General features: G+C 43.3%; 1 protein-coding gene across 1 annotated transcript in view; it reads left to right on the top strand.

The window, feature by feature from the left end:
* ADAM12 (ADAM metallopeptidase domain 12) overlaps window positions 1-25,283 on the top strand; it is a 396,124-nt gene that overhangs the window by 42,711 nt on the left and 328,130 nt on the right. The window contains exon 2 of the mRNA XM_007449628.1: window positions 16,865-17,001. Within this exon, the coding sequence (XP_007449690.1) occupies window positions 16,865-17,001 (137 nt within the window). The remainder of the gene's footprint in view (window positions 1-16,864; window positions 17,002-25,283) is intronic.

Raw genomic sequence — 25,283 nt, forward strand, 5'->3', positions numbered from 1 at the left:
CCCTGTGCTGTACAGTAGGTTCTTATTAGTTATTTATTTTATATATAGTAGTGTGTATATGTCAATCACAATCCCCCAATTTATCCCCCCCCTTGGTAACCATAAATTTGTTTTCTACATCTGTGACTATTCCTGTCTTACAGATAAGTTCATTTGTATCATTTTTTTAGATTCCACATATAAGCGATATCATATGATATTTGTCTTTCTCTCTCTGACTTACTTCACTCAGTATGACCATCTCTAGGTCCATCCGTGTCACTGCAAATGGCATTATTTTGTTCTTTTTTTATGGCTGAGTAATATTCCATTGTGTATACATACCACATCTTCTTTATCCATTCATCATTGATGGACATTTAGGTTGCTTCCATGTCCTGGATATTGTAAATAGTACAGCAATGAACATTAGGGGTGCATGTTTCTCTTCGAATTATGGTTTTCTCTGGATATATGCTCAGGAGTGGGACTGCTGGATCATATGGTAGCTCTATTTTTACGTTTTCAAGGAACCTCCACACTGTTCTCCATAGTGGCTGTACCAATTTACATTCCCACCAATAGTGTAGGAGGATTCCCTTTTCTCCACACCCTCTCCAGCATTTATCATTTGTAGATTTTTTGATGATGGCCATTCTGACTGGTGTGAGGTGATTCCTCATTGTGGTTCTGAGTTGCATTTCTCTAATAATTAGTGATGTTGAGCATCTTTTCATGTGCTTTTTGGCTATCTGCATGTCTTCTTTTTTTTAAATTTAATTTAATTAATTTATTTTTTATACAGCAGGTTCTTATTAGTCATCCATTTTATACATATTAGTGTATACATGTCAATCCCAATCTCCCAATTCATCCCACCACCACCACACACCCCCACCTTTCTCCCCTTGGTGTCCACATTTGTTCTTTACATCTGTGTCTCTATTTCTGCCTTGCAAACCAGTTCATGTGTACCATTTTTCTAGATTCTACATACATGCATTAATGTACGATATTTGTTTTTCTATTTCTGACTTATTTCACTCTGTATGACAGTCTCTAGATCCATCCACGTCTCTGCAAATGACCCAATTTCTTTCTTTTTATGGTTGAGTAATATTCCATTGTATATATGTACCACATCTTTATCCATTCATCTGTAGATGGGCATTTAGGTTGCTTCCATGACCTGGCTGTTGCACATAGTGCTGCAGTGAACATTGGGGTGCATGTGTCTTTTTGAATTATGGTTTTCTGTGGGTATAAGCCCAGTAGTGGGATTGCTGGGTCATATGGTAATTCTATTTTTAGTTTTTATAAGGAACCTCCATACTGGTCTCCATAGTGGCTGTATCAATTTACATTCCCACCAACAGTACAAAGGATTCCCTTTTCTCCACACCCTCTCCAGCATTTGTTGTTTGTAGATTTTCTGATGATGCCCATTCTAACTGGCACGAGATGATACCTCATTGTAGTTTTGATTTGCATTTCTCTAATAATTAGTGATGTTGAGTAGCTTTTCATGTGCCTCTTGGTCATCTGTATGTCTTCTTTGGAGAAATGTCTGTTTAGGTCTTCTGCCCTTTTTAGGATTAGGTTGTTTGTTTTTTTAATATTGAGCTGCATGAGCTATTTATATATTTTGGAGATTAATCTGTTGTCCGTTGATTCATTTGCAAATATTTTCTCCCATTCTGAGGGTTATCTTTTCATCTTATTTATAGTCTCCTTTGCTGTGCAAAAACTTTTGCTTCATTAGGTCCCATTTGTTTATTTTTGTTTTAATTTCCATTAGTCTAGGAGGTGGGTCAAAAAAGATTTTGCTGGGATTTATGTCAGAGGGTGTTCTTCCTGTGTTTCCCTCTAAGAGTTTTATAGTGTCTGGTCTTACCCTTAGGTCCTTAATCCATTTTGAGTTAATTTCTGTGTGTAGTGTTAGGTAGTGTTCTATTTTCATTCTTTTACATGTAGCTGCCCTGTTTTCCAAGCACCACTTACTGAAGAGACTGTCTTTTCTCCATTGTATATCCTTCCCTCCTTTTTCATAGATTAGTTGACCACAGGTGTGTGGGTTTATCTGTGGACTTCTATCCTGTTCCATTGACCTATATTTCTGTCTTTGTGACAATACCATATTGTCTTGATTATTGTAGCTTTGTAGTATAGTCTGAAGTCAGGGAGTCTGATTCCTCCAGCTCCCTTTTTCCCCCTCAAGATTGCTTTGGCTGTTCAGGACCTTTGTGTCTCCATACAAATTTTAAGATTCTTTTGTTCTAGTTCTGTGAAGAATGCCATTGGTAATTTGATAGGGATTGCATTGAATCTGTAGGTTGCTTTGGGTATTATAGTCATTTTCATAATATTGATTTTTCCAGTCCAAGAACATGGTATATCTCTCCATCTGTTTGTGTCATCTTTGATTTCTTTCATCAGTGTCTTACAGTTTTCGGAGTACAGTTCTTTTACCTCCTTAGGTAGGTTTATTCCTATGTATTTTATTCTTTTTGTTGCAATGGTGAATGGGATTGTTTTCTTAATTTCTCTTTCTGATCTTTCATTGTTAGTGTATACGAATGCAAGAGATTTCTGTGGCATTAATTCTGTATCCTGCAACTTTATGAAATTCATTGATTAGCTCTAGTAGTTTTCTGGTGGCATCTTTAGGATTATCTGTGTATAGTATCATGTCATCTGCAAACAGTGACAGTTTTTCTTTTCCAATTTGTATTCCTTTTATTTCTTTTTCTTCTCTGATTGCCATGGCTAGAACTTCTGAAACTATGTTGAATATAGTGGCGAGAGTGGACATCCTTGTCTTGTTCCTGATATTAGAGGAAATGCTTTCAGTTTTCACCATTGAGAATGATGTTTGCTGTGGGTTTGTCATATATGGCCTTTACTATGTTGAGGTAGGTTCCCTCTATGCCCACTTTCTGGAGAGCTTTTATCATAAATGGGGGTTGAATTTTGTTAAAAGCTTTTTCTGCATCTATTGAGATGATCATATGGTTTTTATTTTTCAATTTGTTGCTATGGTGTATCACATTGATTGATCTGCATATATTGAAGAATCCTTGCCTCCATGGGATAAATGCCACTTGGTCATGGTGTATGATCCTTTTAATGTGTTGTTGGAGTCTGTTTGCTAGTATTTTGTTGAGGATTTTTGCATCAGTGATATTGTTTTGTAATTTTCTTTTTCTGTAGTATCTTTGTTTTTTGGTATCAGGGTGATGGTGGCCTCATAGTATGAGTTTTGGAGTGTTCTTTCTTCTGCAGTTTTTTGGAAGAGTTTGAGAAGGATGGGTTAGAGATTTAGCTCTTCTCTAAATGTTTGATAGAATTCACTTGTGAAACCATCTGTTCCTGGACTTTTGTTTGTTGGAAGATTTTTAATCACAGTTTCATTTTCATTGCTTGTGATTGTCTGTTCATATTTTCTATTTCTTCCTGTTTCTTCAGGCTTGGAAGGTTATACCTTTCTAAAAATGTGTCCATTTCTTCCAGGCTGTCCATTTTATTGGCATAGAGTTGCTTGTAGTAGTCTCTTATGATACTTTGTATTTCTGTGGTGTCCATTGTAACTTGTCCTTTTTCATTTCTAATTTTATTGTTTGGAGTCCTCTCCCTCTTTTTCTTGATGAGTCTGGCTAATGGTTTATCACTTTTGTTTATCCTCTCAAAGAACAGCTTCAGGTTTTATTGACCTTTGCTATTGTTTTCTTTGTTTCTATTTCATTTATTTCTGCTCTGATCTTTATGATTTCTTCCCTTCTGCAAACTTTGGGTTTTGTTTGCTCTTCTTTCTCTAGTTCCTTTAGGTGTAAGTTTGGATTATTTCTTTGTGGTTTTTCTTGTTTCTTGAGGTAGGATTATGTTGCTATAACCTTCCCTCTTAGAACTGCTTTTGCTGCATCCCATAGGTTTTGAATTGTCATGTTTTCGTTGTCATTTGTCTCTAGGTATTTTTTGATTTCCTCTGATTTCTTCATTGATCTCTTGGTTATTTAATAACGTATTGTTTAGCCTCCATGTGTTTGTGTTTTTTACAGTATTTTTTTTTTCCCGTAATTGATTTCTAATCTCATAGCGTTGTGGTCGGAAGAGATGCTTGATATGATTTCAGTTTTCTTAAATTTACTGAGGCTTGATTTGTGCCCCAAGGTGTGATCTATCCTGGAGAATGTGCCATGTGCACTTGAGAAGAAAGTGTAACCTGCTGTTTTCATATGGAATGTCCTATAAATATCAATTAAATCTATCTGGTCTATTGTGTCATTTAAAGCTTGTGTTTCCTTATTAATTTTCCATCTGTATGATCTGTCCATTGGTGTGAGTGAGGTATTAAAGTCCCCCACTATTATTGTGTTACTGTTGATTTCCTCTTTTGTTGCTGTTAGCATTTCCTTTATGTATGGAGGTGCTCCTATGTTGGGTGCATAAATATTTACAGTTGTTATATCTTCTCCTTGGATTGATCCCTTGATCATTAGGTAGTGTCCTTCCTTGTCTCTGGCAACGTTCTTTGTTTTAAAGTCTATTTTATATGATATGAGTATTGCTACTCCACCTTTCTTTTGATTTCCATTTGCATGGAATATCTTTTTCCATCTCCTCACTTTGAGTCTGTATGTGTCCCTAGGCCTGAAGTTGGTCTCTTGTAGACAGCCATATATGGGTCTTGTTTTTGTATCCATTCAGCAAGCTTGTTTCTTTTGGTTGGAGCATTTAATCCATTCACATTTAAGGTAATTATCGATATGTGTGTTCCTATTACCATTTTCTTAATTGTTTTGGGTTTGTTTTTGTAGGTCATTTTATCCTCTTGTGTTTCCCACTCAGAGAAGTTCCTTTAGCATTTGTTTTAGAGCTTGTTTGGTGGTGCTGGATTCTCTTAGCTTTTACTTATTTGTAAAGCTTTTGATTTCTCTGTCGAATCTGAATGAGATCCTTGCCGGGTAGAGTAATCTTGGTTGAGGTTCCTCCCTTTCATGACTTTAAATATATAGTGCCACTCCCTTCTGGCTTGAAGAGTTTCTGCTGAGAAATCAGCTGTTAACCTTATGAGAGTTCCCTTGTATGTTATTTGTCGTTTTTTCCCTTGTGGCTTGTAATAGTTTTTCTTTGTGTTTAACTTTTGTCGGTTTGATTACTATGCGTCTCAGCATGTTTCTCCTTGGATTTATCCTGCCTGGGACCGTCTATGCTTCCTGGACTTGGGTGGCTCTTTCCTTTCCCACGTTAGGGAAGTTCTCAACTATAATCTCTTCAAATATTTTCACAGGTCATTTCTCTCTCTTTTCTCCTTCTGGGACCCATATAAGGCGAATGTTGTTGCATTTAATGTTGTCCCAGAAGTCTCTTAGGCTGTCTTCATTTCTTTTCATTCTTATTTCTTTATTCTGTTCCGTGGCAGTGAATTCCACCATTCTGTCTTCCGGGTCACTTATCTGTTCTTTCACCTCAGTTATTCTGCTATTGATTCCTTCTAGTGCATTTTTCATTTCATTTATTGTATTGTTCTTCTCTGCTTGTTTGTTCTTTAATTCTTCTAGGTCTGTGTTAAACTTTTCTTGCATCTTCTCAATCTTAGCCTGCATTCTTTTCCTCAGGTCCTGGATCATCTTCACTATCATTATTCTGAATTCCTTTTCTGGAAGGTTGCCTATCTCTAGCTCATTTAGTTGTTTTCCTGGGGTTTTATCTTGTTCCTTCATCTGGTACATAGTCCTCTCCCTTTTCATCTTGTCTGTCTTTCTGTGAATGTGGTTTTCATTCCACTGGCTGCAGGATTGTAGTTGTTGCTTCTGCTGTCTGCCTTCTGGTAGATGAGGCTATCTTAAGAGGATTGTGCAAGCTTCCTGATGGGAGGGACTCATGCTTGGTAGAGCCGAGTGTTGCTCTGGTGGGCAGAGCTCAGAAAAACTTTAACTCGCTTGTCTGCTGATGGGTGGGGCTGAGTTCCCTCCCTGTTGGTTGTTTGGCCTGAGGTGACCCAGCACTGTAGCCTACAGGCTCTTTGGTGGGGCTAATGGTGGACTCCAGGAGGGCTCGTGCCCAGGAGTACTTCCCAGGACTTCTGCTGCCAGTGTCCTTGTCCCCACAGTGAGCCAGAGCCACCCCCCGCCTCTGCAGGAGACCCTCCAACACTAGCAGATAGGTCTGGTGCAGTCTCCTATGGGGTCACTGCTCCTTCCCCTTGGGTCTTGATGTGCACAGTACTTTGTGTGTGCCCTCCAAGAGTGGAGTCTCTGTTTCCTCCAGTCCTGTCAAAGTCCTGCAGTCAAATCCCGCTAGCCTTCAAAGTCTGATTCTCTAGGAATTCCTCCTTCCGTTGTTGGACCCCCAGGTTGGGAAGCCTGATGTGTGGCTCAGAACCTTCAGTCCAGTGGGTGGACTTCTGTGGTATAAGTGTTCTCCAATTTGTGAGTCACCCACCCAGCAGTTATGGGATTTGATTTTATTGTGATTGTGCCTCTCCTACCGCCTCATTGTGGCTTCTCCTTTGTCCTTGGATGTGGGGCATCTTTTTTGGTGAGTTCCAGCGTCTTCCTGTCGATGATTGTTCAGCAGTTAGTTGTGATTCCGGTGCTCTCACAAGAGGGATCGAGTGCACGTCCTTTTACTCCACCATCTTGAACCAATCCTGGAAAATTCTTAAACTGAACAGTTGTCTTTACTTTTTTGACTTTATCTGTGTGAGGTGAAGCAAAGACTTAAAGGTAAGCCCCTTGTTCAGTTTCAACAAACTGAGAACAAAAGTATTTCTAATCAAAATTAGTAAACACCATCCTAGCTCATTCTAGAAGCCTAGTCAATATTTGTCAAATCGCATAGAACTAAAACTTCTCTGAGCTCAGGACTCCAATCCTATGTCATAATCATTTGGGGTGTCCTGTTTGACTATTCAAATTAGGGCCCCCCGAATTCAGTGGGCAAAGTCAATAACTAGAAAATTAAAGTCATAAAAATCGTATCGGCACCTGCCTCCTGATAGCCACGCTTTCCTTCCCCTTGGTCATTAGGACTTAGGCAGGTGTTCCCTAACTTAGCAACCTCCATCCTCTCTCTCCTTCAAGTCCAAGACTCCGTCTCGTGCCCTGTTTCTCCCCACCATCTGGCTCAAGCCACAGCCTCCCTGCAATTGAGTTCCCAGCAGGTGGAGAAGTGGAGAAGGGGAAGTTCCTGAAACATGGGCAGGAGGTAGAGGATATGGCCTTGGTATTGCATTGTGGAATTCTGAATATATTTTCTCATAAACACATCTGGGGTTTAGGTCTATAAGCTCTTCCCCGAGTGAAAACTTAGAGCATTTTTCTCATAAAGAAAGTGAAGTGTTTCTAAATGGTGGTATGGGAGTCAAGCTCATTATGAGTTCATAAGTGTTGCAGAACCAGCCTTCAAAAACTCGCCAAGTCTGTAGAAAAGGCATTCAAGTTCAAATAATCAGCCTGCGCTCATACTCTTGGTGTGCAGCTGCATTCTTGCTGGGATTTAGTGCTCCCTTGGTTAGCATGGCAGGTACACACTTCGAGTAGAGAAGGAAGTGTCAGGCTTCCGTGATGACAATTTCTGTTCTAGTCCCTTAGTTCTCTGTTCTGATCTTAATTTAGCTTTTCAAGGAAGGTTTCCTGCCGGGAAGATAATGAGCAAAATGCTTTCGATGAGGATTCTGGTTGACTTGCCAGTTCTTTTTCATTAAAAATAAGTAAGTTGGAATTCTGCCTTATAAATAAGGCTCATGTGGCTTTGGTTCTGTGCATCAACCTGTAAGGAGCCAGACGTTCCTGGGTGAGCAAAAGGTCAATCACCCGTCAGAACCTCCATGACGAGACCCATGCCTTGGGACCCCTCCCTGGTGTTGTCATGATCCCAAGGTCGTGTGAACTTTTTATTTGTTTGGTAATAATTCATTAAATTGGTACTTATCTGCATATGAGGACATAGCAGTAAATTAGACAAATAAGGCCCCTATCACTTGCCATTTTAGATTTGGGGGTGGGGTGGAGGAAACAAAAGGGGAAATAAACAAATTTGGATGCTAGGAAGTGCTATAAAAGGAACAAAATAGGATGACGGGCTGGAGAGAAGCTTCGGATGGAAGGAAGGGTATGAATTAGGGCAGCCCGTCTCAGGTGGTAATGTTTGAGCTGAGACATAAATCATGAGATTTGCGGGCGAGCAGAGGTTTGAGAGTAGGGTCTTCTCAGGAGAGGGAACAGCAAATGCAAAGGGCAATGAGATAGGACATAGCTGGACATATGAAGGGTCAGAAGGGTGGTGAGTGTAGTCACAGCACAGGTGGCAAGATGGAGCTCTCAGGGCATGAGGTTCCGGAACTTATAGGACTCGGGAAGAAATGTGAATTTTATTCCGAGTGTTTCCTGACTGGAGTGATTGTTTATCGTATGATGTGGCTGGAGCATAGATCCTTGAACTTGGCTGTCTGGGTTCACTTCCTGGCTTCACAGTGTTTTGGACATGGGTGAGTTTCTTAACTTCTCTGTGCCTCAGTTTCTTCATCTACTAAATGGGGAAAAACATCCTAGGGCTGTTGTGAAGTTTAAACAGGTGAAATTTATAAAAGATTAGAATGCGGTTTGGTGCACAGCACTTGCTTAACTAGGGTTCACCACTGTAATCTAGAAATGTTTGTTAGTTGTGGAATCTGTGCTCGACGTTGCATTTTGCCCTATGAATAGTTCATTTATCCATCCTTTTCCCGTCTACACACACTCCATTCTCAGGCGGAGAATTCTTCCAAACTGAATTAGATTTACTCTGCGTAAAATCCTATGATGCCTTTCAGCTGTACTCAAATAAAATCCAAGCAGTGTCTTAGCAGGCCCAGCATGCTCTAGGCCTCGTCTACCCTCTATACTTCTGCTCATACCTCCGTCCATCCCATTTCTCACTCCATTTTAGCCATACTGACCCTTTCTGCTCTAGAACACACTAAGCTCTCTACTGCCTTATGGCCTTTGTGTTCACGTTCTCTTGATGGAAAACCCCGCCGTAGACTTTTGTTCTTATCAAACGTATCCTCTCCTTTAAGATCGGAGGAGGGGAGCCTGTAGGCGATGAGGCTACAAAGAAGGATTCAGCTAGAAAGTAGAGTTTTTAGAAAACAGAAGAAAGCAACATCAAAGCACAAAATACCCAACTGGAGTTGTTGAGTGTGGGCGATAAAAAAAAAAGACCATGCCCGAGATGTCGCCCAGCCATGTGACTTAAGGAGTGGTGGTGAATGAGTTGTCATCATGAGTCCAAATGATTGATTTTTAAAATTTTTTATCCATCATAAAAGTAATATGTCTGACTGTAGAAAAATCAGAGTTACATGCAAACATAATGAAGAAACACAATGAATTCATAGCCCTAACACTCAGGAAAAAAACCTGCAAGAGCATTTTGGTGTCTTCATTTCCAAAGACTGGTTAAAAAAAACAAAAACGAAAAACTAAGCTAAATGGCAGCCACCTACGCTTTGTGTCCACCATGTCACTTGGCTCTCTTGCCAGCCCTCTGCGGTGGACACTGGTCGGTGGCCTTCCTGGACATGTAAAGGATTTGCGTATCAAGGAGGGCAGGAGACTGGCCCAAGAGCATCCATGTAGCCTGTGGGGGGATGCACAGTGCCTCTTCTGACTCAAAATACCACAGTTTCTTCCCTTATATGAGGCTGTGTCTCGATAATTCAGCCTTGCGGTGTAGATAATTACAATCTTAAGGTCTGAGCAAATCTGGTTCTGTTTCAACATACTTTTATCAAAGTAGTTATGTGACTGTCACTTGATGTCACCTTCCTAAACCAACTTTTAATTTCTGTACCATTTCAGAGCCTTGTAGCCAATAACCAAAAAAAAAAATTGCCCAGTTTTTATAGCAACTTGTTTCCATGTTCCGTAGACTTCCCTGGAGGTACTTAGAGGGGCCTTTCTACTTTCTAAGGCTCAACTACTTTTACATACCTCTGCCTTCTTCTACTCTAGGAAACCTTGTCAATTGCTTTATGCTTTTCACTTGACGGCAGTCACCGCATCTTTCCTCCATCTGAACAAATAGCAACGTTAGAAGAGAGATGAAGGGTAAAGACCCCAGTTTGCCGGTATTTGGAGCCATGAGCGATAACAGCCATTCATCTCTGAGCCTTTTGATACTGAATTGCTCTAGAATGACATTCTTCTTGCAAGATGTAGATTAGATCTTTAAATGATTATTAATAGACTTCATTTTAAAGGATAGTTTTATATTTACAGGAAAATGGAGAAGACAATATAGAGAGTTCCCCTACACCCCATAACCAGTTTCCCCTATTATTAACATCTTAGCTGAGTATTGTACAATTGTTACAGTTAATGAACCGATATTGACATAATATTTTAAACTACAGTTCATACTTTATTCCAGTCTCCTTACTTTTTACCTAATGTCCTTTTTCTGTTCCTCAGTCCCAGGCAGGATTCCACAATACGTTTAGTCATTATGTCTCCTTAGGCTCCTCTTGGCTGTGACAATTTCGATGACAATTGATAGTTTTGAGGTGTGCTGGTCAAATCTATCGTAGGATGCACTGTATTGGCATTTGTCTCAAGGTTAGATTGGAGTTATGGTTTTTAGGGATTAAGATCACAGAGGTAAAGCATCATTTTCATCATATCCTATGAGTACTTCCCAACAACAGGACTACGGTTGTTGACCTTTATCATCTGGGTGACGTAGTGTTTTTCAGGTTTTCCCACTGTAAAATTACTCTTTTTTAGATTAACTTTTGCTATGGTTCTTTTTGCACATCCTCGAGCTATACCATTTAAAAATCACATCCCCCGGGCTTCCCTGGTGGCACAGTGGTTAAGAATCCACCTGCCACTGCAGGGGACACGGGTTCGAGCTCTGGTCTGGGAAGATCTCACATGCCATGGAGCACCTAAGCCCGTGTGCCACAACTGCTGAGCCTGCACTCTAGAGCCCATGAGCCACAACTACTGAGCCCACGTGCCACAGCTACTGAAGCCCGCGTGCCTAGAGCCCACACTCCACAAGAGAAGCCACTGCAATGAGAAGCCCGTGTGCCGCAATGAAGCGTAGCCACCTCTCGCCACAACTAGAGAAAACTTATGCACAGCAACGAAGACCCAACGCAGCCAAAATTAAGGAAAAAAATTAAAATTAAAAAAATTAAAAATAAAAATCACATCCCTGATTATCAGTCGTGGAGTCTGCAGATGAGATGAGAGATTGACGTTGTTATTTGGATAAGACTATTGATAGGAATCTGAACCAAGGAGATATATTTGTCTTTATGGGAATGTTGCCACCATATTCCTCTGAACCAAGATGCTGCTCAGTCAATTTTATAAGATTTTCTTTAGCTCTCAGATATTTGGAGCTAATAAAAATGCTTTATGCATTTCCAGGGCCTTGTCCCCAGATTCTTTTGCAGTTCATAATGGTTGCCTCAATTTTTCCCCCCAGCTAGATTTTCTAAGGAATATTTATCTTTTTAAAAAAATTAATTAATTAATTTATTTATTTATTTATTTTTGGCTGCATTGGGTCTTTGTTGCTGCGCACGGGCTTTTCTGTAGTTGCGGTGAGCGGGGGCTACTCTTCATTGCAGTGCGTGGGCTTCTCATTGCAGTGGCTTTTCTTGTTGCGGAACATGGGCTCTAGGCGCACAGGCTTCAGTAGTTGTGGCATGACTTGGTAATGGAGAAGGGCCTATCCCCAGGGCCTGTAAGAGGGGCAGAGAGAGGACAAGGATTTGGGGGTGGGGGTGAAAATTTATTCAGCAATTACTGAATATCTAGAAATATTGACGATCTGAAAAACTGGCGGGGTGTGGGCTCTAGATTGCAGGCTCAGTAGTTGTGGCGCATGGGCTTAGTTGCTCCACGGCACGTGGGGTCTTTCCAAACCAGGGCACAAACCCATGTCCCCTGCATTGGCAGGTGGATTCTTAACCACTGTGCTACCAGGGAAGCCCAGGAATATTTATCTTAATCCTGCTTTTGGTACCTCAGATTAATTCTCCTCTCTTAGGTTCATGTAGGGATTGATAGTGATTTCCCTTTAAAGCCAGAATTCCAGGCATGATGTTTTAAGTTTTATCTTGACTAGTAATCTTATCAGAGGTTGTTACCCCAGTGGCCCATTGGGCAGCTTGAATGGATACCCACCAAGTACCTAAATGTCCACATTTTCTAATGATGGATATGAAGTTGTCATCTTCACACTATTAGCATGGTTTGCTTGGAGAACCACTGTCTAGGAGTCTGGAAACTTGGATTCTGACATCCTAGTCTGATCTTATGCGTTAAGCTTTTCAAAAGCCCTTTGACTACACTGACTTATTTGAGCTTCCTTGACCCTGTGAGAATTAGTGGGGGGGGAGAACGTGGTCCCCATTTTGTAAAGGGCAGAACCTCAGATGCATACTTTGACTGGGGGCAATAAATCAAAGAGGAGTCAAGACCAGAGCCAAGTCTTGTGGCTTCAAGGTGTTCATTGTTCATGATCTCAGAACTCCGTGTCAATCTTCACCTCTGGTGAGCTGAAGCCCTTAGGTGGGCATTAGGGTGGTCTGGACCTCCCTTAGTAAGCTAGGCCAAGGGGGCTTGGCCAGAGCAGAAATGAGGCAAGACTTCCATGGGCAGCTAGGCTCTGGGTGATTCACACGGAGGGGAGATCTGAAGTCACTTTTGGGGGTGTCTTCATTGCTGGCTTTTCCAAGACCTTAAAAGCCATGGCTGCAAAGATTCTTACCTAAGGACCTGGGTCTATAACTTCCCTTTTCACCAGCCATAATCAGGTCTGAAGATGACAAACTCAGACAAGCAAAGAAGGCACACACATACCTCATGGGAAAGCAGAGCTGATTGTCACAGACGATAATTGTGGTAGGAGCCCAAATATTCTAACATGCTTTTTTTCCACCACGAGACTGAAGCAAACTGGCCATTTTATCAAAAGGGCAAGTCATGTATCTGGCTACTCAACAGACAGAAAGCTGGAAGTTCCTCCTCCAGATAAGCTATTCACGTTCACATTTTTTATTTAGTCAACTGAGTTTTGTTGATGCCCAAATATTTGGAAAAACAAAATGTGTGCAAACTGTATATTTTCTAAGGTCATATTTTTTCCCCTGGGTTTCTAGGGCTTGAATGTGTGGCCTGCTTTTATGGTTTGTCAACAAGATCACTCCATAAAATGCATTCTGATATCTCACAGCTGTGTATAATTTATTCTGTCTATCCATGCAGCACAAATAAAATTTTTATTTGCATCATCTAAAAGAAATACCAGTGTATAAATACATAAGCAAAGCTCATAAGAAACCATCTTCTGACTCCATATACTGCTGGGGGGATATTGTGCAACCATTTAAAAAGCTGAGAGATGGCTTCATTATCCATGTAGATAGATCATAAATACTGTACTCAGCAAATAGTATAGTTATTCAATTTCTTTAAAAGGTTGCACAACATTCCCCAAGTGCTGGCAGAGTCTGCCTCTCAGTTCTCCTTGGGATATTTATAAAATAAAGCCTCGTGGAGGGGGAAAAAAAATCAGCCCCGAAGGACTTCTTTTGATTAAGACGTTGGAATATGTAGGTGAAAAGGGAAATGTTCAGTGGTTGGAACATTTTGCCTTTAGGAGAGTAAGTGTCTTTCTCTGCTCCTAGGAATCTTGGAGGATAAAGGTCCAGGGGACTAAGAATGTTCTTTATATTTGGTTCATGCAGACTCAGTTTGATTATCGAATAGGAAACCCCATGAAGGTGCCCTGCCCAGCTTCCCCCAAGTCAAGGATGTGGCCTTGCTGCCTCTCCTGGTTCCCCCACTGGCAGAGGCAAGCTAGTGATGCAACCAAGAGACCTGGATTTTCATGGCACCATCTCTTTCTGCTAAGACAGGCAGCTTCTGAATGAGTCCTATTAAATGTAAAGACATTTTCTCTAGGTGTCTGAGGCCTGGGTGATAATCTTCTATGCCTTTGAGCGTTGCGGCCGGAATAACCCTGAAAACCGTCGCGTCTTCTGCGGCTGGGTGGTGGGTGATCCAGGACTCCGGTTTTAGGTTTAACAAGCCTTGGGCAATTGGATTTGCGATTAAGTACTCAATTTAACAACCTACCTGCATTGGAAACTTAGGCTAACAGAACTTCCAGGAGTAGCTTATAATCAAATTGGTTTGTTTATGTAGAGGAAATTTGAAAATGTTTGCAATCACTTTCTGAACAGTTTTACCTGACTTTTCAGAAGATTAACATGTCAGCCAGGGTAACTCTTGGCACGTGGCATGGTTTTCACTGGCTAAGGGGAAAGTTCAGACGGATCTGCCGTTTTCACCCCATAATTGTGGGTATTTCAAAGCCTTCTTAATCCAATTCAAACAACACACGAGCACTCTTTCAAGATAAGTTCAGTTAATTGCACTTAGTCCTGCTCTGCAGGAGCTGTGTAACTGGATCAGAACTCACATTGTTTCAGTAAATTCCAACATGGGAATCCCACTGAGGGTCCTGAGCAAGAGACCCGGGGCTTGGCAAAGCTTAGAGAGCGATGCCGATAAAACCAGTTGGTGTTCTTCGCGCTTCCTGTGTGTGATCTACCTCGGGCCTCCCCGCCCTTTGCCTCGTTTTATGGAAAAGGAACGCGCTTGCTGACCATCTGCTGACACGTTCTTTCCGTGGCTCTGGATGGGGCTGGAAGGTTCTCATCTTCACGTCTCATTTCCATGCTTCCCATCCAAACAAATAAAGGCCTTTCCTCCCTGTGCATCAGAAGTAGCCCCTCCCCCCACTCTACCACCACCTTGTTTTTCTCATTAAATTTTATTTTGAAATCATTTTAGATTTACAGAAGAGTTACAAGGACAGCATGGGGTGTCCCTGTAGCCCTGTTGTTTCAGGGTCCTGGTTACTCTCTGAAATGGTCTTATTCATTCAGCTGTCTCTCTCCCAATATAATAATACAGGTCATGAGGGCAGCTTGATGTGTGTCCCTCTCTTAGATACACAGGATGGAGAGAACCAAGTGTGCTGGGACGAAGCTGTATTTAAGAGATGAGGGTCTCCACAGTGTAGGCAGAGGGGGCTGGCTCCAGGTGACATGAGGGTGTCCTGGGCTGAAGCAGGAAGAATGGGCTTTTTGAATGGAAGACATCAGGTCTAGAGGGCCCATCACAAGGCGAGCACTTAATAGATAGTTGGTGAATGAGTGAGTGAGTGAATGAGTGAACGAACAGATAAGTGGGCCAACGACTGGATCAGGACCGATGGCTAGTACATGGTCGGGTTGGTAGTGATGCTGGGGTGTGTCTTACTCCAAAACACATGCTTGTAACGACTCTGCACCATCTTGGAGCACATTGAAGGGCATGAACTCAAGCCACCGGATGAAGTTCATTTATTCAAGATCTCTGTGCCATCAGTGACTGCCCCCTCTGCAGCCAGGAAAGACTTCTGATGAATTCCACGCAGACAGCCATTCTTTCCTCCATCCTGCCCTCCACTGATGTCCACAGATGTCACCACCTGGAGCCAGCCCCCTCCGCTTGCACGGCTGGAACCCTCATCTCTCCAACACAGGTTCATCCCTGAAAACTCAGCTCATCCCAGCCCTGAGACCACAAGCCCTGCTCTCCTTGCTCCCCGGGCCCATGGTCCTCTCTCTCCCTCTAGTGCCCCATGTGGCCGACGGCCCCAGCTCATCCCCTCTGCCATTGGCCATAGTCCCAACTTACGGTTCATCCTTGGTCCCTTGGCACTCAACAACTGGGAGTTTTAAATGCTTCTTGACCAGCTTGAGAATTTTCCAGAGAGGCTGTGTCAGACAGTTAATACTCAAGTAGTAATCCTTTTGTAACCTGAATATAACTGCAGACTTCCACACTGAGGATGATAAAATGGTGTGGATTTAAAAGTATTTGGGGACCTGTAAAATGTCTAGGATTAAAATTTCAATACCATTTGTGCCCAATAAATGCGAACTCTTTAGTAACTTGAAACTGTGGTATTATGACTCAGGTCTGAAAATTATGAGTCCTGGTTGAAGAAATGGGAATAACATGTGAGGAATCAGCTCCTGTCCTTTACCTTGAGGGATAGACTGTGGTCGCACCGAATAGCAGGAGGGTGACCTCATAGGGGAGCTAGCCCGGAGACATTACTGTATTTGTTAAGAAAGCAGTACACTCTCCAGAAGAGAAAAATGTTACACTTTCCATTAGGATTGTTTATGGAAATGGGGCTACACTGAACCTGGGTCAGTATATTAGCTGGTTTGACAGTACCCCAGGAAACAAGATCACATAATAGTTGATAGAACGACTTGATTTTTTTTTTCCGTGAACCAGTCTAGTCAGTCTGAACTTGACAAATTAATTTTGTCTATAGAATGACTCCCATAAGCACATAAAATTAGCCTCCGTAAGTACAGAGAGCAGAGTTGGCACTGTGTTTAACTGATTCGCTGGAACTTAAGTAAATGGATTTAGTCTTAATATAGCTAAAGCCCTGAGACTTTAAATAGAGCTGATCTGAAGCAAAGCATTAATTCATCATTTAAAAAGTCACGGCTCGTGGGTTTTTGTTGCTCGTTGAAGGACAGAATTATATACTTTGACGATGCTAATCACCCAGCACATGCCACAGGGCTTGAAGGAAAAAATTAGCTCTTGTTTTCTTTGTTACAAAATTTTTTGTGTTCGATTGACAGAGAATTAATCAGTTTTAACACTTGACTATCATTTAATAGATTATGGTGTTTCCCTGGCCTTATTCAACTTCCAAATATTTTCATTGAGTCATTGATGCCATATTTCTGATGCTAAACTCTTCCGGACTGGAATAAGCATGGGGATTTTGCTTTGTGTTGTAGGGGTGAACTTGGGAAGCAGATTTGTACCTTCCATGCAACAGGCCGGCACGAGGGACGGGAGAGGAGCTTACGAAGTGGTCAGTGCCTCTCTTTTGAATGGAGACCCGTGGAACCCAGTGACAAACGCGGACACAAAGGTCAGTTTTTTTGGTTTTGTTTTTCTTCTTGACTTCTCAGTGACTGAAGCTTAAAAATCACATTAACTGCATTCATATTCTCTTATTCAAGTTTTGTCTTTATCTATTTTAATTCCGACTTTATCCTTCCTTATAAAGTGAAATCTTCATTATTAAGAAGATAAAATACAAACTGGTTTTGATGTGACAGTTCTGATGAGTCTCTCAACACTGTTTGTGTCTGTGGAAACTTATTTTTTCAAGCACTCACCAGAGATAACATTTCCAGATATATAACTTTCAGCTCATTTTACTTGAGTGCTGGGTATTTTTCTATATTCATATCTATTTCGTTAACATTTCAGTTTTATTGATCGATTACTGGTAGAAACATTTTAATGCAACTTGTTTTTTTTTTTAATTTTATTTATTTATTTATTTATTTTTGGCTGTGTTGGTTCTTTGTTTCTGCGCGAGGGCTTTCTCTAGTTGCGGCGAGCGAGGGCCACTCTTCATCGCGGTGCGCGGGCCTCTCACTGTCGCGGCCTCTCTTGTTGCGGAGCACAAGCTCCAGACGCGCAGGCTCAGTAGTTGTGGCTCACAGGCCTAGTTGCTCCGCGGCATGTGGGATCTTCCCGGACCAGGGCTCGAACCCGTGTCCCCTGCATTGGCAGGCAGATTCTCAACCACTGCGCCACCAGGGAAGCCCCTTAATGCAACTTTTAAAAAAAAGTTTGTAATGAGTTTTTTTTTTTAAATTTATTTATTTATTTATTTATTTTTGGCTGTGTTGGGTCTTCCTTGCTGTGCGTGGGCTTTCTCTAGTTGCCGTGAGCGGGGGCTACTCTTTGTTGCAGTGCACGGGCTTCTCATTGTGGTAGCTTCTCTTGTTATGGAGCACGAGCTCTAGCCGCTGTGGGCTTCAGTAGTTGTGGCACCTGGGCTCAGTAGTTGTGGCTCATGGGCTCTGGAGCACAGGCTCAGTAGTTGTGGTGCACGGGCTTAGTTGCTCCACGGCATGTGGGATCTTCCCAGACCAGGGCTTGAGCCCGTGTCCCCTGCATTGGCAGACAGATTCTTAACCACTGTGCCACCAGGGAAGTCTCTGTAATGAGTTTTAATGCAGTTTTATGCTTTGTTTACTTTGACACATGTTTGATTTGAGTCTTCTACGATGTAAAAGAATAATATAAAATAATTGAAATATTAGTGATTAAATTTCATATTTTGATGAGTTTTGTCTGACAAATATAAGTGAGTTTCTTAAATTTCAGAATTGTTGGAACAGTTGGAAAGGGATAAAATCTATAGAAATATGAGCTCTTTGGAGAGATCATACAGATGGCTTTGTCCTTGTGTTATGTGGAACTATTTTTAGAGTATTTTTTATAATAGAAAACAGATTTTTTTAAAAGAGCAGTTGAGATTGTGAAAATGTTCTGTAGTGTTCTGGAAGGGCTGCAGTGGGCCACCTTTGTGTCCATAATGATAATATGATTTACATCATTATTTTATTTTCTAAAGAGGCTTTCAGCTGAAAGTGAGCATTCAGAAAGGTTGGGTTAAAGGATCCAAATGCCAAATCTAAACTTTTTCAGTATTTCTGCTTCATGGAGACTGTTGCAGATGGAATATACAAAGTATAAGTCAATCACGGTGACATTGATACTGTTTCCTAGAAGAAAAACTTAAGACACTAAAGAAAATTTCATCATGCTACTAATTTGCAAAACGAGAAACGATACGATAAATTCAGAAAAAGAGAGGTATACTATGTTGTAAAGAACGTATATCTTTAAAATACTGATAGGCACTAATTAATAATATAAAAATATGGAACAATCTAAAGTTACTTGTGTGGTGGAAGCCTTTATGGGAGTTTTTCCCTGGTGGTTGGGTTGCCAGATTTAGCAAATAAGAGTACAGAATGCCCCGTTCAACTTGGACTTAGGTAAACAATGAATATTTTTTGGCATAAGTCTATCCCATGCAATATTTGGGATATTGTTGTTTATCACAATCCAGATTTAACTGCCATCCTGTGTTTTATCTGGCAGCCCACCTTGGAGGGCATCAGAGCAACAAGCTGATGAAGGTTCTCAGTATGCCTTTGGAATGGACTAGTTCAGGTTGGCTCTAGTTTCTGACCTCCAGCTTCATCCTTGCTACCAGCTAGCCACCTTGCAGACATCAGGAGGCATACCAGAGGGGGAACTGGCACATCCGCCCTGGCCAAGCTCACAACCTGATGGCTGGGGGCCACCAGCACCATCTTTGTACAAAACTAGGAAAAGCCATCATTGTTTGATCGCCATCCCACCTCCTCTAGGGGTCTGCATCCAGGATTAGAACCAGGCAGGAAGTAGGCACATACCTACTGGCTAAAATAACTCCAGGTCACTGACATTATTTAAGGGAACAGCGACCTGGGTGGTTTGGGGAACAGCATCTTGTCGTAATGCCGTGGGGCTCATCTCAGCATGTGGCTGTGGAGTCAGCCTTATGGCTCTGTAATTACCATGTGTCCCTTAATTGGTGGTTAACCACTAAGACCTTGCATGAAAAGTGTGCATGTAAATGTCTGTTAACGTGCGTGTACCTGCGTGCTGTAATTCTTCACGGGGTAGCTGTGTATGTTTGTTGTGGGAATAAGGGTTCTGCCAAATGGCGTGTTTGTGTACGTCTTTCTTCATCATCAAGATAACAGTCAATGCTGTAATTTTATTTTATTTAAAAAAAATTTTTTTGGGGGGGGGGGAATTTATTGAAATCTTTCCTTTATTGTGCATCTTCAATATCTAGGACCAGTATTCTGTTTTCTCCATCCTGAATTCCCCTCAGAGTGCACAGTTGGGGGGAAGCTGCAGTGGCTGATGCCTTTCTGGCCACAACATCTTTTGTTCACTAAATGGCGGGGGACAAACTTTGCCCACAGTGCCTCATTTTGGTTATAAATCTGACCAACCTTTGGGAGGCACATCATGCCTAAGAAGGCTTATTCCTACATCGAGGAGGATTCTGTGGACAGGCCACTCAACGTGCTGATTTTCAGATTAGGCCCTGTTGACGGTCTAAAATTCTCTGGATCTCCCTTCTTACTAGTCTATTATGATCTGGGAAACGGTTTCCCTTGTTCCTTCTCCCCACATCTAGAGTTGCGCTATTACAAATATTCTACGTAGAGGTATATATATATGTTTGATGGCCTCAAGGCATTTAGTCATCACTACTTTGTTGGAGGCCTCGTTAAATATTGAGTAATGCAAGAGACAACAATCTTATAAAATAGATGGGATATAAGTAACACTACTAGTAACTCTAATTTTAAACTGCATTAACGGGGCGTATCTTCAAGTATGCGGAACATACCCACTTCATTAATATTTTTGCTGCACAACTATGCCTGCATGCAGGACCTTAGAATACAGGCTTTTAGGTTTGCATTGCTGCTTTCCTGCTCCCCAGTTTTATTCCTTGCTGCCTTCTTTCCATTCAGCCAGTCTTTGACAGTTTGACTTCATTGGTTTGAGGGAAGGCCCAGGCATCAACTTGATTCAGGCAAAAGTACTCAGAGTCTCTTTTTCTCTCTCTCTCTCATCTATGATGGAGATATATCCAAATGGGGTATTATTATGTCCTGTACAAATCAAGAGTCAAGCCATCATTGCCACCGATCACGTAGTTGAAAGAACAGAGCATGGGGAGAGACATTGACCTTGTGTGCATCGGAGAGCTTCCAGCATTTTGTTTGTTTGCTTGCCGTTGTTTTGATCTATAACATGAGTATAAGCTTATCTGCTCTTTCCTCCCTCTTAGGGTCATTGTAAGAATGAGATGAAACGATGGGTGTAAAAATACATTAACTAAAAACTACCACCCCAATGTAAGGTGATACGGAGAGTTTAAAGTTTCTTTAGGGACCAACCTCCAATTTCATGTCCTAAAAGAATTTACTCTGGGTCCAGGGAAGACACATCAAGATGGGGTTGATTGTGAGATGACCTCAGTTGAGCTTAGCCTTTGAAGGCTCCAGGCGATTTCCATTTTCCAGCTTTCTCACAGGAGAGTGAAATGATGGAAATAGTATGTGAAATGGAAAATAAAAAGGCAAAAGGATTAGAACATGAAACCAGAGCTTCCCATAGCATACTGAGGATCTTAAAGATCAAATAGCTGCTAATTAAAATGGCAGAGGTAGAGTCTGCTGCATTGATTTCCATTTGCTTTGTTTCACGGCTGAGAAAACCAAGCCCTGTTTTTCCCTCAAATAACCATCCCCCTTTCACACCTCCGCAATCAGCCTTCTTCTCGGAGGGGTCGTCTCATCCCCCCTCCCCACCTCCTCCCGCAGGTCCTCTGCAGCCCCTCTGTAGCAGCTTCCACTCCCAGCACTTCATCACCACCGCTTTTGCCAAGGTCATGGGTGGCCTCTCAACCCCTGAAGCCAGAGCACGCCTCTCACTCTTGATTTTACTTTTTTTTTTTTTTTTGCCAGTACGCAGGCCTCTCACTGTTGTGGCCTCTCCCATTGTGGAGCACAGGCTCCGGACGCGCAGGCTCAGCGGCCATGGCTCACGGGCCCAGCCGCTCCGCGGCATGTGGGATCTTCCCGGACCGGGGCACGAACCCGCGTCCCCTGCATCGGCAGGCGGACTCTCAACCACTGCGCCACCAGGGAAACCCGATTTTGCTTATCTTGACGCTGATTCACTCCCCTTTGAAACTCTCACTTCCTTTGGCTCCTGAGACCCTGTTCGCTCTTGTTTTGCTCTCGTATGTTTTTTTGTTTGTTTGATTTTTTGGTTGTTTTTTGCGGTACGCGGGCCTCTCACCGTTGTGGCCTCTCCCGTTGCGGAGCACAGGCTCCGGACGCGCAGGCTCAGCGGCCACGGCTCACGGGCCCAGCCGCTCCGCGGCATGTGGGATCTTCCCGGACCGGGGCACGAACCCGTGTCCCCTGCATCGGCAGGCGGACTCTCAACCACTGCGCCACCAGGGAAGCCCTCTCGTATGTTTTTAATTCTTGCCTTGGTTCCTCTTCTCGGCTTTGCCCCTTAACTGTTGGTTTCCCCTGAGTTTCTTCCTCGGTGCGTTTCTGACTCAGGGGTCCTGCTGGGCGTGTCATTCCGTCCTGCGGCCTCACTATCCATATGTGCAGGGCGGAGCGGGAGCTCCCGTGAGTGACAGAAGCAGCCACCGCCCACACACAGGCTCCTACTATGTGGGACGTGGATCTGATCACCTTACCATCGTCCTCCAGCATACACTGACTGACAATCCAGTTCGCCCACCCTGCTCTGACACCTGAGATTGGGTCACTGACTTCCAATGGATTTTAGGCACCTCCAGCCGGAAGTTCCCAATTGCCTTAATGGACTGTGTCCCGATGTGGAAACAGCCCCCCAGCCATGTTCCCCACTTCGTGTAGTAGCCTCTGGAAGATAAGATTGTCATCCCCCAGCTCCCCTCAGATCATGGGCTTGGAGACATCTCATCCTTCAGAAGCTTCTCACGGTATCTGACTCAGGTTCCTTCACTTGGTACCCACTCTGGAGGCTTAGCTCCCACCTCTCAGCCATCGTGCGCCTCCGTGGCAGCCTGTTGCCTAAATATGCCGTGTTCTTTACTGCCGTGCAGAACTGGCATTTGGTTTGTCCCTGCCACCTGTGTCCTGCTCATTCCTGAAGCCCCAGCTTAACCAGCACCTTCTCTGTGCAGCTCATTCTGACCTCCCCAGCCACGTCTGTCCTTCCCGGACCTTTGTCCTAATCAGTCATCTCCGTGACGTGCAGGCACACCGTGCACACGCTTCACTCGTGCGCATTGAGCCTGCGGACATGGCAGAAACAGAAGCTAAGGACATGCAGCTTAACTCACACATCCATCCTCTGATCTCCCCGAGGAGCATGTGGCCGGGGGATCGGCTGGGGTCAGGGGGAGGCGTGACGGGACATCGGGTGTCTGCTGTTTCCTCTCTTCCTCCACCTGAAACAGGGCAAGTCTCTCACTCCCTGAGAGCGAGTCTGGTTTTTCAGGTGGATGTCATTATACAGCAGGGACCCCAAAATAAGCAAACTCAACTGTGCTCAACCCAGCGGGGTTCAGGAGAGAAGAAATGGCCACATTGAACTTACAGAAAAGCACCAAAACCATAAGGTACTTAGAAGATTACTGTCAACTCTGCCTTGGGTACCGTTTCACCTTCTGTGCTGGCTTTAGACGCTAACTCTGCGAGACTTGGGACTCAGCTCTTTGGCATGGATCGCACTGTGCTGTCATCACTAGTTTATACTTGTGTTTCTCTCACCAGCCTGTGCCCTCCCCATGGGTGGTGGCCTCAGCTTTATTCCTTCCTTGTCCCTTAGTGCAGTGTTTGGCATCCAGTGAAGATACGGGCTCTGAGCCTTTCTCTGTGCCTGGGGGCTGAGTTGCTCACTGGCGTGGAGGTGCCTCACGCTACAGAAGATAGAGGGGACAAAACTCAACCTTTGCATGTTATTCAAATGCCAGAGGGTGCCTGGAGAGCCTCTCCATTTCTGCAGAGAGGTACAAACCACTCTTGTATGACCTGGCCTTTTCAGACATTGCTGACCCCCTTGTAGCGAGTTTAGGTTCTTTTAAAATCATTTTGGAGGTCTTCTATTGCTTGGAAGAACGTGACATTTTTCTCTTTTGTGGCTGCTAGGGTTCTACCTGGAATAACTCCCCACGTGTGCCTCTCTGTTCCAGGGGTTTACGTGGCCAGAGTCCTAGAGAGAATGAGTTTCTTCTTCTCTAAGGGAATATTCTGGTCATTGCAGGAGTTGCTGCAGGCCAGCCGGTGGTGCCTGAGCTTGGCTGAGTAAGCTCAACGGTTAGCCTTTTGACTTATGGAACACTGAGCTTACGTTAGCTTACAAGCCAGCCAATAGCGCTTGCTCTTAGGAAATAATGTTATTAAAATACCTCCTGTGAGGCTTTTCATAAGAAAAGTACAGTGCCTCCGAAGTTGGAACATTATTTCTAGACTGTACGGTCTCTTAGGATGGTCTGTTCTCTGCCTCCACCCCCTGTCTCTTAACTCCCATTGGACTCCCAACCCTACCCCTTGCCTGACGGTCCCCATGAGGCTATGTCTGCCACACAGGAGGCTCTTGTTCCGGCCTCACATAACCTACCTAGCCAAGATTCTGCCCACCCTTCTGGGAGAGGGATTAGCAAGGTAAAAGCTGGCACCCCTATATCTTTGGGAACTCAACTGTTTTTTAAGAGTTGATGGCAGGCAGAGTGGAAGGAGAAAAGGCTTTGGAACATACAGAAATGGCTTCAGACTCCTGCACAGCCTCTGCCTTGCTGTGTGAGGTTGGGCCAGTGACTAGCCCTTGCTGAGTCTGTTTCCTCATTTGTAAAGGAGATGATGATGGTTACCCTGCTGTCTGACATAGTGCCCCCGGCGTGCTCAGTAAATCTCAGCCACTCTCCTTTCCCTTCATTCATTCTGGCCTTCCTCCTTACACTAGGGCAGGGCCCCTCAGCCCCAGCCCTATTGCCACTGGGGTGGGTAGTTCTCAGTTACGTGTGTAGGGGAAGGGGACTGTTCTGTGCATTGTAGGATGTCTACCAGCATCCCTGGTCTTTACCATGAGATGCCAGGAGCACCCTCCTCCCCAGCCAAGTCAACTCAAAAGGCCCTGGGCTGGGGTGTCGGGGGTGTGCATAATTCCCCAGGTTAAGAACCCCTGCACTAAGAGAAAGCCGAGAAGAGTAAGGAAACAGTTACTGAGGACCTTTGCTTTGCATGGAGCCAGGTCAAAAATTGGCAAACTTTTTAAATGAAGAGCTAGACAGTAAATGTATTCAGCTGTGTGGGTCCTATGATCTCTGTCACAGCTACTCAACTTTGCCACTGCGGCTTAAAAGGTAAAAGCAGCTGTAGATAATAAGTGAACCAGTGGGTGTGGTTGTGTTCTGATAAAACTTATATGTGGACATTGTCATTTGAATTTTATAGTGTCATGTGTCATGAAATATTCTCCTTTTATTTTTCTTAACCATTAAGAAATATGAAACCATTCTTAGCTCTGCCAGTGGGCAGTGGGCTGGATGTGGCCCTCAGACTGTAGTTTGCGACCCCCCCCCCCGGGCCAGACATACTCTAGTTATGATCACACCAGGTGCCCCCAGCAGCCCTGCAAGGTGGATATTGTGTGCACTTTGTAGGTGAAGACGCAGAAGCTCACAGAAGAGGAAGTGACAGGGCTGACAGCTAGATTCTGAAGTCTGGTCTCTCCGTAGCACTCGGCTGCCTCCCAGATCTTTAGCTC

Source organism: Lipotes vexillifer, unplaced genomic scaffold (assembly GCF_000442215.2).
Source record: "Lipotes vexillifer unplaced genomic scaffold, Lipotes_vexillifer_v1.1 scaffold1262, whole genome shotgun sequence".
Taxonomy (NCBI): Eukaryota; Metazoa; Chordata; class Mammalia; order Artiodactyla; family Lipotidae; genus Lipotes; species Lipotes vexillifer.